This window comes from Scardinius erythrophthalmus, assembly GCF_964197995.2.
Source record: "Scardinius erythrophthalmus genome assembly, chromosome: 24".
In the NCBI taxonomy this organism is placed as follows: Eukaryota; Metazoa; Chordata; class Actinopteri; order Cypriniformes; family Leuciscidae; genus Scardinius; species Scardinius erythrophthalmus.
This window is the reverse complement of record NC_138244.1, coordinates 6,357,151-6,373,568: the sequence shown is the minus strand read 5'-3', so window position 1 is coordinate 6,373,568 and position 16,418 is coordinate 6,357,151. Positions and strand designations below refer to the sequence as shown.

At 38.6% G+C, this 16,418-nt stretch overlaps 1 protein-coding gene across 1 annotated transcript; it reads right to left on the bottom strand.

The window, feature by feature from the left end:
- Window positions 1–2,183: 2,183 nt before the first annotated feature.
- Window positions 2,184–15,772, bottom strand: cdhr5b (cadherin-related family member 5b; the record flags this gene model as incomplete). The annotated part of the gene is made up of 15 exons (XM_081355357.1): window positions 2,184–2,648; window positions 4,529–4,704; window positions 6,555–6,692; window positions 6,985–7,051; window positions 7,141–7,254; window positions 8,433–8,639; window positions 8,955–9,052; window positions 9,151–9,241; window positions 9,426–9,608; window positions 9,687–9,788; window positions 10,037–10,126; window positions 10,271–10,360; window positions 10,459–10,521; window positions 14,201–14,379; window positions 15,691–15,772. 15 exons carry the CDS (start codon window positions 15,770–15,772, stop codon window positions 2,184–2,186), a joined length of 2,145 nt encoding a protein of 714 aa, XP_081211483.1.
- Between the last annotated feature and the right edge of the window lie 646 nt (window positions 15,773–16,418).

Here is a 16,418-nt window from a genome sequence, read left to right as displayed (position 1 = left end):
CCTGTGTCAGCTGTGTTGTGTGTTTACCTGTGTCAGCTGTGTTGTGTGTTTGCCTGTGTCAGCTGTGTTGTGTGTTTGCCTGTGTCAGCTGTGTTGTGTGTTTGCCTGTGTCAGCTGTGTTGTGTGTTTGCCTGTGTCAGCTGTGTTGTGTGTTTGCCTGTGTCAGCTGTGTTGTGTGTTTGCCTGTGTCAGCTGTGTTGTGTGTTTGCCTGTGTCAGCTGTGTTGTGTGTTTGCCTGTGTCAGCTGTGTTGTGTGTTTGCCTGTGTCAGCTGTGTTGTGTGTTTGCCTGTGTCAGCTGTGTTGTGTGTTTGCCTGTGTCAGCTGTGTTGTGTGTTTGCCTGTGTCAGCTGTGTTGTGTGTTTGCCTGTGTCAGCTGTGTTGTGTGTTTACCTGTGTCAGCTGTGTTGTGTGTTTACCTGTGTCAGCTGTGTTGTCGATGTCTCGAGAGAAAAGAAAGTGCAGAGCGCGAAAACACCAAAGTGACTGAAGGATTGCCGTTAAGCAGTATCTCTGGTCGTACGATGTGTATGACGTCATTGACATTTTAAAATACTTTTTAAAGCAAATAAGTGACTCTAAAAAATCTAACACCCAGCAATGTGTAATTTCTTTGCATCTCCTTTCGAATACAATATTCAAATTACTAGACAAAAAATTATATCCTGAGAAAAGTGGATTTTGAGGGGTATAGCGCCATAGACCTCCATTTATTCTGCACTCGTCCTGTGAGCGCCCTCATGTGGAGCCAGAGTGGAACTGCAACCAGTTCAGAAGCCGGAAGTTTACTGAGAGTGGAAGTTCTCCCCTTATTAGACATTCTCTGGTATTAATTCATTCTTACTGTCAAGGCAAATTAATTAGTTCACTTCACTTCTAGAAAGATTTTCTTTGTCTCACTTTTTTTATCAGATGAGGTTTTGTTCTTTGTTTTGAGATAGTTGTCCCTGAAGATGGATCTGTTCTCCCTTACAAATACGTACTTGAAACCATAGTACTTCAAACTATTCTATGGTATCACTATGGTACATCCAAAACAAGGCTCATTTTGGGATATATCTATCAGTGAGTGAACAATCAAGTTGAGCCTCTGGTCATTGGTCTGAGATCTAAACAACCAGTGCAATATGAAAACTTGGACTTAATGGTCCCAAATAAGTACAAGTAACACTTGATTTTCTAAGATTAACTTGTTTAGATCTGTTTCAGTGTGTTTGTTTGACGTATAGATTATATAATGGCATGCAAACTAATACAGCATTCTTAGGTTAATCATTGAAGCTTATCTTATTGTAAAATGATTTAGTGATCAGTGTTATGTGAAAGGGCAGCAGTCCACTGCAACATCACAAACACACGAATAAACAGTTTACGTCAGAAGGTTGTTATAGCAACTGTCTCCCCATACAGGCCAGAGATTTGATTATCAGTGTAGTGAATTCATAAATGCATTATTTGGCATTTGGTAATGCCCGTGGTGTAAAAAATAACTCTAGATATAAGTAAATATTGTAGAGTTTATTGTATATGTATATTTTTTTATGTTTTGCAGTTAAGTAATTTCTACAAATAACTGAAATCAAACAATTTACAGTGGAAGAAAAAAACTTAATTAGTCCTCTTTAGACATTCTACTAATTATAAGTAACTTTGCAATTACATATCAACTGTATTAGTAGAGTCTGGGTTAGGGTTAGACTCCTAACCCTAACCCTAATATCTGCTGACCTTATCCTATCAGTCCACTAATACTCTAATGAGAGTTAGTAGACATTTAGTTGCAAAGTTACTAATAGTGAGTATAATGTCTGAAGTGGACTATAGATATAAAGTAACTTATATTTTTGTACATGGCACTAAGTCAACATGAAACATTTCACACCCATTTTACTTCTGAGTGATATTGATTAAGTTATAAGATTCATGAAATACTTTTTTTTCTTCAGAATAATGTGCACTGATGAATCATTCACAGAAAAACAGGAACATATAGTGCTGTCAAATCGATTAATCGCATCTAACATAAAAGTTTGTAAATATATTGTGTGTGTGTGTGTATAAGCAAACAGGGTCTGTTTTGATTTCATGTTGACTTCATTTAGCTAGATACTGAAAATTACGTTCATTTTGTGAAGCATATTTACAGACTTATTAACAGAAAGGAATATGAAAAGGGAAAGTTTCATCAAATTTCTTCATCTTCCGAATCCATGTCAGTCCTGAGGTTGTCCTCATCCTCGCTGTCGCCATCTTCCTCCTGGTCTCCATCCGGTTCACCAGTGTCGGGAATGATGACCACGTCCTCTTTGGTGTTGGGGTCGATGTCTGTCTTAAACCACACCGCTTTGTAGCCCTCTTCATTGCGCCGCTCTTTGGTCAGGATTGGTTTGACTTCCTTCTCGCCGTCGACGGTTTCTGAATCAGTCAGGCTGCTGGTGTCGGGTGGAGAGCTGGTTCTGCTGGTGTGGGGAACGGGGGCGGCGCTGCGGGTCATGTTCTCCTGCGGTGTCTCGCGTATCAGCCCAGACTCCAGCTTACTCTCCAGGTGTGCGGCTAACTTTGAGTTCACACTTCCAGAATCCCCATCATGCTGGAAGCCCTCATTGCTGTACTGCATTCCCTCCTTAGGACCACCCGAACCCCCACCAAGCTGTCAAAACAAAACATACTAGAATAAATATGCTCTAGATATAGAAAGTACTATCATTAACATTTAGACTCTAGAACAAATGTGACCCTGGATCACAAAACCAGTCTAACCAGGCTATTGTGGCAATAGCCAACAATACATTGTATGGGTCAAAATTATCGATTTTTCTTTTATGCCAAAAATCATTAGGATATTAAGTAAAGATCATGATCCATGAAGATATTTAGTAAATTTCCTACCTTAAATATATCAAAAATGTGTTTTTGTGAGTGAATGCTGCACAATCGCCAACAGAAATGGAGAACTTTAAAGTCAATTTTCTCAATGTTTCGATTTTTTTGCACCCCCAGATTCCAGATTTTCAATAGTTGTATCTCGACCAAATATTGTCCTATCCTAACAAACCATACATCAATGGAAAGCTTATTTATTCAGCTTTCAGATAATATATAAATCTCAATATTAAAAAAATGTACCCATAAGACTGGTTTTGTGATCCAGGGTCACAAATTACAAACATATTTACATTTGAAAGCGCTGTTCGTATTGGAATTTAAGCCGGTTCAAACTGGTCTAAACCAGCGGAATAGTTCTCGTAAAAATTGCAGTTTTATGAACATTGAATGTGACCAATTATATGAGAATTTGATTGAATTTACATGAGACTACATTTATTTATTATTTTTGCAATTCAATCTGAAAATGTAAGGATTGGTTTGTGAACGATTTAATTTAATTTGACAATTAACGTGAAAATGCTTCTACGAACTATTCAATTCTATCTGAAAATTAACGAAAGAATGGTTTCATGAATATTGGAATGTGATAATTAGAATGCGTCGACGAACTGTTCAATTCAATCTGAAAATTAACGTAAGAGGAAATTACGAGAATGCTTTTATAAGCTATTCAATTAAATTCAAAAATTAACATGAGCGTTTTTATGAACATTTAATTAATGCTTGTTAAAAGGGTTTTAAAACAGATTTGATTTGTAGCAATTTACGAAGAATACTTTTATGAACTATTCAATTCAATCGTAGTCAAATTCGTAAGTTGTTTTAGAAACATCGAATGTGACAGTTTATGTGAGAATACCTTTACGAACGGTTCAGATTTATCCAAAATTTGAATGGTTTTATGAACATTGAATGTAACCAATTATGTTAGAATTTGATTCAGTTTGTATTTACATCAATACATTTATGAACTATTTTTGCAATTCAATCTGAAAATGTAAGCATGGTTTTAAGAACAATCAAACCGAACATTTACTTAAATTTACTTAAGAGCGATTTTATGAACATTTGAAAATTTCAGTTTATGTTTAAAAGGGTTTTACAACTGATTTGATTCAGTTGTGAGACGCGTAACAATGTGGCACGAAAAAAAGTTGCTGCCTTAAATTAAGCACAATCAACTTGGATTTTTTACTTAAATTACATTAAACTGACTTAAAAAATTGAGTTGAATCTTGTATGACTTGTAATAAAAAATACTTTAAACAACTTATTTTGATGAGTTAAAGCAATGTAAAAACATATGTAGTCATAACTTATTGATCATATATTGTTTATATATTGCTTTTATGACCTATTCAATTCAATCAGAAAACATTATGTTAGAATATATTTATGAATGTTTTGCCTGTTTCAGTGTGACAGTTTTATGCTCTTACCGACTAACTAATCAGTACGACATTTTACGTAAAATGGGTTTTACAGATGTTTCAACTCAATGCGAATACATTCGATTTTACTATTCAGTCTGACAATTTACATTAATGGAATGACATTAATCAACAATCATTCTAAACAGAGCGTAACCTAGAACATTCCGAAAATGCCTTTGTGTTTTGATTAAAGAGAATGGAAACTCACGGAGCTACGGAAGATGCTGGCCTCGGAAAGCTTCTTCCAGTCTGCGTTATGGCCCTTGATGCGGTGCGCCATCACTCCAATGCCAACCAAGCAGAGAACGAGAACCACAGCCAAACTGGCCCCTACAGCGGCCATATCCCCGGCACTGTACCCTCCAGCTGTCCCCTGCTGTCCTCCTGAGCACAAGAGCACAGAAACTCTGCTTTTGGCATGATTACGGTTAACATTAATTTGGTTTTCAAGAATGGTACACAAATTGCTTAGGCTTAATTTTGCTGGAATTTCACAATTTCAATCATTTTGATTAAAGTATTATCTCACACCCTTAATAGCCAGCATCCAAAAGTGTCCAACAGCATAAATCATGCAACCTTGATTCAGTAAATTTCATGGGTTACACTTTATTTTAAGGTGTCATTGTTACAGTGTATTTATATATTTAAGTACTGAGTAATATTAAGCAACTACATGTACTTACTATAGGGTTAGGGTAGGATTAGGATTTGGTTTAGGGTTAATTGCATGTAATTATGCATAATTTACTCTTATTATTATGGTAAGTATATGTAACATATGTAACAAGGACACTGTAAAATAAAGTGTTAACATTTCATGTGATTTGCACCGGGATACATTCATGAATATTTTAAATCAGTTTTATTATGTGATATATGATGGCACCAGTGGATAAAATGTTAGTTAGTCATCACATTTTATTTTCTTTAAGATTGTAATTGTTCTTACTTATTTAAGATTTTTAAGTCAAGTAAGTAAATAGCCTAGGTCTAATTTGAATTTGAAAAATAAGACTAGTTCGAACTAATGCATGTACGCGCCATGTCGTAATTACATCTACTGAGTAGATGACGTTCTACTCAGAGCTGTTCACATCCTCAGGCCCTGTTTACAGCTGGTGTAAAGATGTGTTTTGGTCGATCGGATCACAAGTAGACGAGGGAGACACATTCCTGTTTACACCTGTGTTTTAATCCGTCTCTTTTGTCCACTTTCAGCCACTTCTGTCCTGATTTCTTCGAGGGGAGGGTCTATGGTAAATGAATGAATGTTTTTTTCAGATCTTTCAATCTAATGAAAAAAAAAAGCTTGTTTACATATGAACACGACCGGAGACGACAGGAAAACACACGGAGAGCATCAGCTTTAGTTTCTGCTCTGACAGACACAAGACTAGCCGAACGCTGTGAGTGTGTGTTAGAAATCAGGAATGGAGAGAGAACATTGTGCTTGGTACATTTTTCATCTTCAAACCAAACGTGGGTCTTCAGCCGACAAAGTTTAAATCCCGTCTGGCTCGAGCTCTTCCCATAATGTCACTCATTAGATCAGTAGACGGAGAGAAGACGGTCTTTAGTGGCTGTTTGAACACATTCGATCACATGAGTGTTTACACTACGAAAGCAATCCGGTCTAATACGTTTTCAACTATATCTGGAAGTGCTAAAGAGTGGACAAGCTCAAAACGTTGTATACCCCTGTTTACACCTGTATTTAGCGTCGTCTACTTGTGATCCGATCGACCAAAATGCATCTTAATACCAGGAGTAAACAGCAGTCATGTGGTACAAGTAGCAGCTTTCAGAAAGGAAACACATTAATAGTCCACTTTAGACATTCTACTAAGTAACTGCATCTACGTGTCAACTAGCAGTCATCAGAGTATTAGTAGACTGTTTAATATCTGATAACATTTTATTTGATGCTCCACCAACAGACCTTCTACTGACTGTAAGTAACTTTGCAAGTTCATATCAACTTATTCTACTAACCCTAAACCTATCCTAACAGTCTACTAATACTCTAATGAAAGTTAGTTGACATGTATATAGTAGAACGTCTAAAGTGGACAATCGAAATAAAGTATAACTCCACAAGTTGCAATTACGAGTTGTAAGAGGACGTGAACGCTTGAAATTAAGGTGAGTCAGACATGGAGTGAACTCTCCTTAAGTTTATGCAACTGGCCATAGAGGATTTAGCAAAGCTAGTTAGATTAGCATAAGTGTACCTGTGCTGTGGGGCAAAGCTGTGTTGGTACCAGGGTGAGAGGTGGAGGTGGTGGTTGTTAGCAGTGTGTTAGTGGTCTGATCTGTTGTTTGGATGGATGAAGTCATGATAGTAGTGACCGGTGTGGTAGTGGGAACCCCTGTTGAAAAAAGGGTGTCACTATATAGTCAACAGGTTTGCTGTTGACTGATTCAAGTGAATCTTTGAAATTCAATGTATGGACCAAATCAATCGCATTAAACTATATATTGATGTTTCTCTTCGGTGGATTGAGCTGAACTCTAGAAAGAGATATGACATGATTCAACAAAATTGTTTGCTGAAAGCCAGGACCTCCAAGAAACACCATGATTAGCATGATTAGCACCCTGCTAGCCCCAGTCAGTTATCCGTTATAATGAGGTGTTGTCTTGATAACACGCTGGTCTTACCTTGCGTGACCTCAACCGTAAGAGATGCGGTGCTGGATTCACCATTGTTTGTGTCAAACACCCTCATCTGAGTCACATTGAATCATAGTCATAAATATTTCAAATCATACACAAATGATTAGCAAATGTCAGTTGTATGAAATATTAAGTTCTTACTTGTAAATTCACAGTGCCAGGGGAAACCGTCTTCGCCATGAGTATGAAACCCTCTGGTGTAATTGAAAATTCAGTACCGCCTACAACCTCAAATTTGATGTCAGGATTATAGCCCTATAAAGACAGAAATCCAGCCGTACACACCAGAAATATGACGACACTGGGCATAATTTATAAAACCTGAGCAGAAAACGTGTGTAAATCAATCGAAAACCATTCTTATTTCAATTGTAACATCGAATTGAACGCAACAATTTAGTCAAGAGTGGTTTTACGAATCATTTAATTCAATGCGACTGAGAATGGTTTTATGAGCCATTCATTTCAATTCAATCAAGAATTTATGTAAGAATTGTTTTACAAACATTTAAATTAATGCAACAATAATGAGAGAGTTTTGCAATAGTCAGTGCAACAATTTATGTTAGAATTATTTTAGGAACTATTAAGAACTGAACGTGACGATTTACAGTATGTAAGAACAGTGATATTTTTTTTTTTACAAACGATTAAATTCAAAATGACAATGATTCAATTAAATGCGACAGTATCACAAACAATTCAGTTCAATGCAACAATTTATGTAATAAATTCAATGCCAACCAAGAATTTTTGTAAGAATGGTTTTATGTATGATAGCCTGGAAATCCAGACCTAAATCTGAAAGATTAATGGTCTGGCGTCGACTAATGAAAATCGTCCAGCTCGAGGGGCGGCACCAAGCATGCATTTGAAAATCTCACTGCACGCAATTGGATAACACTACGACCAATCACAACAAGCCCCATACGCTTAGCTACCAGCGGAGATAACTGGTAGATTAGACTCTTACCGTATCCGGTCGGCAAAACAGCAAAAACACACTTCTAGCAAAGAAACGATTCGAGCGCCGTCTTCTGTTCCTCTTTTAGATAAAAAGTCTAAATCTTTCATTGTAGCGGCCAAAGCAGTTTCAAACAAATGGTGTTCATCCACAGCCATCTTGCAATGTTTACTAATGACTTCGACGTTGCAGCGCTGTCGTCATCTCGCCTCTGGCCCGCCTATATCAGATAACCCGATGTGATTGGTGCAGTACAGATAGAGGGGCATATTTAATGAGCATCATTACTCGACACCAGAGTAACTCGCTGAGCAAATCAACTCTGGAATACCAGGGGAAATGTATGAATGATTTTCGAATGATTTACAAAAATTCATTATTCTCATGTTTTGATGCTCTATTTGTTTTCTATTATCTACACTAACTTCCCAATCACATGCACAGATCAGAATGCTGTTTGAGTTCTTACATTAGAGAAGTCTTCATCGGTAGCCTGGACTTTGAGGGGTCTGTTGGACGTTTTGCTCTCCAGCACGAGGCTGTCCACTCCTGCGTCCTCTGAGATAAAGCCTTCGTAACTTGGGTTCACAAATTTCGGAGGGTGATTGCTGGATATCACCACCTTCAGGATGACTGTGGTGGTGGCAAACTGATCAGGGTTCTCCCTCTGATATGCCTAAGGAAACCAGGGAAATTTGGTTTGGGAAGCAACTTTAATCTTAAAAATGTTTTTTTTTTTTCAGTGATTCCATAGAAGAACCATTTTGGTTCCCCAAAGAACATTTCAGTGAACATTGAACCTTTTTTTCTCTCTCTTAGTGTGAAGAACATTTTAATAATCTAAAGAAGCTTTTTCCACTATGGAAAAGGTTAAAGGTTCTTCATGGAGCCATTAATGCCAATAAAGAACCGAGTGTACAGAAGATATACTGTGGTTCCTGAATGAAGTTTTTGGTTGCATGTAACATTCAAAACACCATTTTTATCTCACCATGACTGTAAGAACAATCGGTCCTGCCTCCCCAAATGGTTTCAGCATTGTGATGCTCCCGGTGTCAGTGTTGATTTGAAATATAGGATCGTCAATATCTGAACACGTAAAATTCATTAATTAAAATGATGAATTTATCCCTCTTCCCGAAGGGACATAAATTCTTTATTTCAACTCATGAGGACTTTAAACTCACTTTCAAGAAATGTGTAACTAATGGCCTCATTCCTGCCTTTGTCTCCATCGATGGCCATGACCGGACCTGGCTTCAAGGACAAAGGGCCTGTCTGTGGTGTACAAAAACATTCATATGCTCATCTGGCGCTGTAACTCAAGAACAGTCCAACACTTTAAGCTAAATCACAATGCCCCAATGAATATTGACTTTTTTGTATAAAGTTTCCAATGTGTGAAGTGTTGGTGTTTGTTGGGGCCGTTTGAATTGGCCTTGAGAAACTCACTGATACCCACCTCTTGCTCATTTAAGTTGACCGTCCCTTCATAACCAGAGCTCATGCACGCTTTGCTTGAGACAAACTCTATTTCTGTACAGGGCTGGAACCACGGTGGACGATTGTCAATGTCTAGGATATTGACCTCAATGGTGGTTGAGGCGGTGTGGGAGACTGCGGCTGAAGATCCAATCTGCGTGTCCTGAAATATCATCACATTAAAGTTGTTTGTACAAAAACAAGCATCTTTGGAAATGAAACCTAGGTCAAACCAACTCACCTGTACATATAGCGTCATTGTGATTTTTTTCACTTTGTCGTAATCCAGAATTTTTTTCACCAGAATGTTGGGATTGAAACTAGTCTGGAGGCCGAATTCGTCCTGAGAGAAAAACAAAGGCCTTGTTTCAGAGAGAATTGCTCGTTTTTGACTAGACAGATTTGACCATGACAAGGATTCCTAGTGGAATATCAATAATAATAATAATTTGGAACCAACATTAAAGAGGAATTTTCTTAGAGAATTTCAAAATGTAGATATTTCAGAACACATAGTTCCCAACATGACTGCAACAAGAAATACAATTTATACAAACTCTATACACATTCTTTGGGATTTTTGTTGCGTACCTCAGGAGACTCCAGTTGGTAGTAAAGTGTATCCCCTTTATCAGGATCGGTTGCTGTGATTAGGCCAACACTGGTATCGATTTTTGTTAACTACAACAATTAAAAGCTTTCAGATTTTGAAAATGGTTATGAGATAAAAGCAGATGAATAAACAGGATTAAAGAAAATTGTACAACAAAAGCAGCATTAAAAGTTCATCAGGAAAGGATGTATAACAGGATCTTGACATTGTACCTCATTGACGTTTAGTAAGTATTGACTCTCTGCAAACGCTGGTGGATTATCATTCACATCCCGAACGATTATTCTCAGAGTCACTTTAGTCTACAAGATACAGATTTGACATGCAGGGGTTTACTTCAAGAGCAAACATTTGAAAGAAGGAATGTTCTAGGTTAATTAAAAAAAACACCATTACTTACAGAAGTAGAACCAACTTTTGTACACTCAACATTCACCTCATGTGGTTTGCTCTCGACAAATGTCTACGAAAATCACATAACATAAAAGGTCTGTTAATTTGAGTATTTTAAGCAAATTGGTTCCTTTTAAATGTTATACATAAATGAGGACACAGGTAGGGGTGTAAAAGTACTGAGAAATAATTAAGCTAAAATATTTGTACTTTATTAAAATTTTACTCATTTAAAAGTCAAAGCATCAGTACTATTATAGCTAAAGTAATATCAGGATAATTTTTTAATCTGGAAAGCAATGTCCTGAAACCTGCTACCTGAAATTGTTAAATTCAGGAGCAGCAGTTAAAGACACTTGAAAACAGTAATTTACAGACTGACAACTAAACGTTTCCTGCAGTAAGCGATTTCTGAGAAACACTGTTGAAAGTGGATCAGACCGAGCACCGTAACACACTTGTAGCCAATCAGCTGTAGGGGGCGTGTCCACTCATGATGGGGGAGGAGAGGGAGTGAGCCAATCAGCTGTAGGGGGCATGTCCACTCATGATGTGGGAGGAGAGACAGAGTCAATCAGCTGTAGGGGGCATGTCCACTCATGATGGGGGAGGAGAGGGAGTGAGCCAATCAGCTGTAGGGGGCATGTCCACTCATGGTGTGGGAGGAGAGACAGAGTCAATCAGCTGTAGGGGGCATGTCCACTTATGATGGGGGAGGAGAGACAGAGTCAATCAGCTGTAGGGGGCATGTCCACTCATGATGGGGGAGGAGAGACTGAGTCAATCAGCTGTAGAGGGCATGTCCACTTATGATGGGGGAGGAGAGACAGAGTCAATCAGCTGTAGGGGGCATGTCCACTCATGATGTGGGAGGAGAGACAGAGTCAATCAGCTGTAGGGGGCATGTCCACTCATGATGGGGGAGGAGAGGGAGTGAGCCAATCAGCTGTAGGGGGCGTGTCCACTCATGATGTGGGAGGAGAGACAGAGTCAATCAGCTGTAGGGGGCATGTCCACTCATGATGGGGGAGGAGAGACTGAGTCAATCAGCTGTAGAGGGCATGTCCACTTATGATGGGGGAGGAGAGAGAGTCAGCCAATCAGCTGTAGGGGGGCATGTCCACTCATGATGTGGGAGGACAGTCAGCCAATATGCTGTAGGGGGCATGTTCACTCATGATGTGGGAGGAGAGGGAGTGAGCCAATCAGCTGTAGGGGGCGTGTCCACTCATGATGGGGGAGGAGAGACTGAGTCAATCAGCTGTAGAGGGCATGTTCACTCATGATGGGGGAGGAGAGAGAGTCAGCCAATCAGCTGTAGGGGGGCATGTCCACTCATGATGTGGGAGGAGAGACTGAGTCAATCAGCTGTAGAGGGCATGTTCACTCATGATGGGGGAGGAGAGAGAGTCAGCCAATCAGCTGTAGAGGGCATGTCCACTCATGATGGGGGAGGACAGTCAGCCAATATGCTGTAGGGGGCATGTTCACTCATGATGTGGGAGGAGAGGGAGTGAGCCAATCAGCTGTAGGGGGCGTGTCCACTCATGATGGGGGAGGAGAGGGAGTGGCCAATCAGCTGTAGGGGGCATGTCCACTCATGATGTGGGAGGAGAGACTGAGTCAATCAGCTGTAGGGGGCGTGTCCACTCATGATGGGGGAGGACAGTCAGCCAATATGCTGTAGGGGGCATGTTCACTCATGATGGGGGAGGAGAGAGAGTCAGCCAATCAGCTGTAGGGGGGCGTGTCCACTCATGATGGGGGAGGAGAGAGAGTCAGCCAATCTGCTGTAGGGGGCCGTGTCCACTCATGATGGGGGAGGAGAGTCAGCCAATCTGCTGTAGGGGGCCATGTCCACTCATGATGGGGGAGGAGAGTCAGCCAATCTGCTGTAGGGGGGCGTGTCCACTCATGATGGGGGAGGAGAGTCAGCTAATCAGCTGTAGGGGGCGTGTCCACTCATGATGGGAGAGGAGAGAGAGTAAGCCAATCAGCTGTAGGGGGCGTGTCCACTCATGATGGGGGAGGAGAGAGTCAGCCAATCAGCTGTAGGGGGCGTATCCACTCATGATGGGGGAGGAGAGAGAGTAAGCCAATCAGCTGTAGGGGGCGTGTCCACTCATGATGGGGGAGGAGAGAGAGTCAGCTAATCAGCTGTAGGGGGCGTGTCCACTCATGATGGGGAGGAGAGAGAGTCAGCTAATCAGCTGTAGGGGGCGTGTCCACTCATGATGGGGGAGGAGAGAGAGTCAGCTAATCAGCTGTAGGGGGCGTGTCCAAGAGACATTAGGCTTGTTCGACTTGAACCGGCGCTGCACAGACCGATCAGTGAATGACATCAAAGACGTTTCTGTATGCTTTTCAATCACTCTCGCGGTACTTTGATGTCATCTGTACAGCGCCGGTTCAAATCGAACAAACCTATCCACTCTTGCATTATGTTCATGCATTCTGGGGGCAGAGCGATGAAGGGAGGGGTGTGTTTGTTTGGGTTAATTTCAAATATCACAAGTGTTCAACAACAATTCTCAGAAATTGCTTAAACCTTTGAAGTGCCCCTATTATGTTTTTTTGAATATTCCCTTTCAGGCAGTGTCTAATATAGCTGTTTGTGAATGTAAACGTTCTGCAAAGTTGTAAAGTTGAAAGTGCACGATAATTACAGTTATTGTCTCCCAAAGGAAAGAATCGACTCCGAACCGCCTAAACGAGTCGTTTTTCATTCAAATCTTACTGCTTTACGGTTCTATGTCACTAGAAGAAGATACATTTGCATAATGTGTTTGTTGTACGTTGTCCGTACATGAACAACTTGACACGCCCACAAACATGTCATTTAACTGACGACTGCTTCTCAAATCTTGGAGTACACTGCGGGATTCGCTAAACGCTTGCTCTTGAAAGATTGGTCAGTAAGTTTATTTGGACCAGCTTGCTCCACAGAATCACAACCTGTAACTATTTATAATTATTGATGTATATATTTTCTATTGGGTGTTCAAAAACTATTTTAAAACTACTAAACAAAATTATAAGTTATTACTGCCTTACTGAAATTTATCACTATTACCTAAAACTGTGTCTATTAATGCAGATTGTCTGTCGTACTAACTATTTTGAGAAAAGATAAAGGATGGAACAAGATTTGTTTTACAAACGTTTTTGTTTTTACAAATCTCGGCGAGATTTTGGAAGCCTACGGACGGAGCTGACGTTCAGTAATGGTAATGGGCGTGTGGCTTCCGACAGGCGCTGTATACGGTAGACCAATCACAACAGACTGGGCCATCTGGCCAATCAGAGCAAACTAAGCTCTCGGAAAGGAGGGATTAGAGAGACTGATTCATCCAACGAGTCGTTTGAGAATCATTAAAAAATGTGGTGACGTGCAATGTATATTATAAGAAAATTAAACTATTTTTTTTACTTTTGATGCATGTAAACCTGTTGTAGGAGACTCCAAAACAAAATTAGGGAAATTTAAAATAGCATAATAGGGGCACTTTAAGTGAGAAAAAAAAAGAAAAAAAAACACCAGTTTAGATCAAAGACTTGGTGCGAAGACATTTCTTAATGTGAATTAAGTAAATTTTTCAATGAAAAGTATTTCACTGGCTGTTAAAAAGGTATAAAAGGTGATTTAAGTAGTACGTACTTTTGTACTTTACACCCCTGGAAACAAGCATTTTTAAATGATAAATTTAGAGTGTAATGGTTGAACACAACAACAGACTCTCCATATTAACCTCAAAGTCCAGCACAGTCTCAGCAATGAGATTGAATCCGTCAAGGCTGAAGAGACCCTCTGGATCTTGACTAGTGATTGTGGCCGTCACACCGTCAGTGCTAGGGGTGATTGTTGCAACTATGTCTTTAATAGCGTTGTTTTCATTGATAGAATCTACGGGATTTGTTGAGCAGAGGACTGTACCATTCAGAGAAAAGGAAATTCAGAATTAATAGTCATGAATACCCTAGTGAAAAATAAACAAACCAAAATGTTTTTGAAATACATTTACTTTGCATACTACAAATATATATTTATGTACTTAATATAAATAACCTGCAATTGTACTTTTGGTATACTAAATTGGTATACTTATAGTCAGCTAAATTGGAACTAATTTTGTACTTAATGTACTTTAGTTATCCGGAAATAGTGCTGAAGTCTAACTAAAGATATACTTAAGTATATTTGATTGTGCTAAAGTGGAACTACTTTAGGTTCACTTTAAATATCTTGCATTTAAAGACTGATAGTATACAGAAATCATACTGTCTTTACTAATAGTTATATTTAAAACACATTTTAGGCTTACTATTAAGAAATGTGTATTGTGCAATAAAGAAGTACTCCAATTAAAGTTTACTTCTAATATTTGTATCAGTAAGTCTCAAGCGATGTCAGTAAATATGTTAATGGATTTGTAGTATACTTAGTATGAAATAAATGTGTTTTAAATACATTTTGGAAAATGATTTTTTCACAAGGGTGGTCCTGGTTGGCACTGCAAAAAGTAAAAATATTAGAAAGTATGGAACAAAATAATTGCTAAATTTAGTTAGCTTAATGATTTCTTAAAACAAACAGGTCTACTAAAATTCACATAGGGCCTATTTCAAAATCATTGAATTAGTTGGGAAAAGTCATTTGAATTAAAAATATGATCAAGCAGAAATTTCTGGAATACATTTTTGTCTATGTATAATAAGAGTACAGACTATATGTAAAGTTGGAATACTGTTTGAATTAAGACCACAATTTTAGTTTAAGAATTTGCAAAGCATTTTTAAATGTATCCATAGTAACACATATGCAGATAAAACATCACTGTTATTGAAATGTGTAAAAGATTTATGATTGATGCTAGAAGTTGATAACTCTCACTCAGTATGATTGTAAAGTGTTAAAATCGACAAATTTCCTGAATCAAGTCTTATTCTTAAAAAACAAAATTGCCTTGATGTTCAATTAACCATAACTAGCACAGCTTGAAACTAATTCTTACAACTTGAAATATTAGCCAAACATTTTTTTTTTTCATTAACAAGATTTTCTTCATTAACAAGAAAAGTCTTCATTCCAGTTTTGGAAATCTTCATATCTAATCCTAAACCTACATTTTCCGCAGTGTAACGTGTCATCTCTCAAATCCCTGCGGATTTTTAACTGTTTTATCCTATACAAAAGATCTGATTATGCCATATTTTTCAGTTAAAAATGTTCATCACTTACTTTGCGCTTCACTAAACTTCCCGAGTGTGAAAATAACCAAGAGAAAGAAAAGAGCAGAAGATTCTTTAGGCCTCAAATCCATTTTTTTTTTTTTTTTTTGTTAGACGATGGATCAATAGAGGAACATCGCAGACGACTCCCTTTGTTCTGACTGAATCAAATTCCCATCAGGCATTAGTGAGCGATAGATAGCCTAGCTGTATGAAAATAGACTTCAATCTTAACCTTTGAGACGGACGCTTATCTCATGCAGTTTTATTGGTTATAAAGATGAGTACAGGTGGACTTTTGCCTCATAGAAATACACACAGCTGCTTATTGTTCATGTACTTCATAAACCTTGACCACAATGAGGATGTTTACAAAATAATATGTTTAGTTGTGTGCTGTTACCATCAGCGCTGTTTCCAAAATGTAATACAATTTCAAATGTGAAGTTATCACATCCATTGTAAAATACAACTTAAATTAAAAGTATGAAGAATTGTATTGGACATTTTTGGCGATAAATATGAATGTTGAATATGTTTTTAACTCTAATGTAGCTTCCATATTATTCAGGAACTATTCCTCAATGAAAAGTGCCATTTATAATTGGAAACGTTGTCAACAGAGGGATGTTGATCAATCCGCACTAGAAAACAAATTCAAGTGCGCATGAGCAAATAATCTAGCTAGCAAACAGCGTGATGCTAGTATCATCAGTGGGCGAGGGCATGCTTCACTTA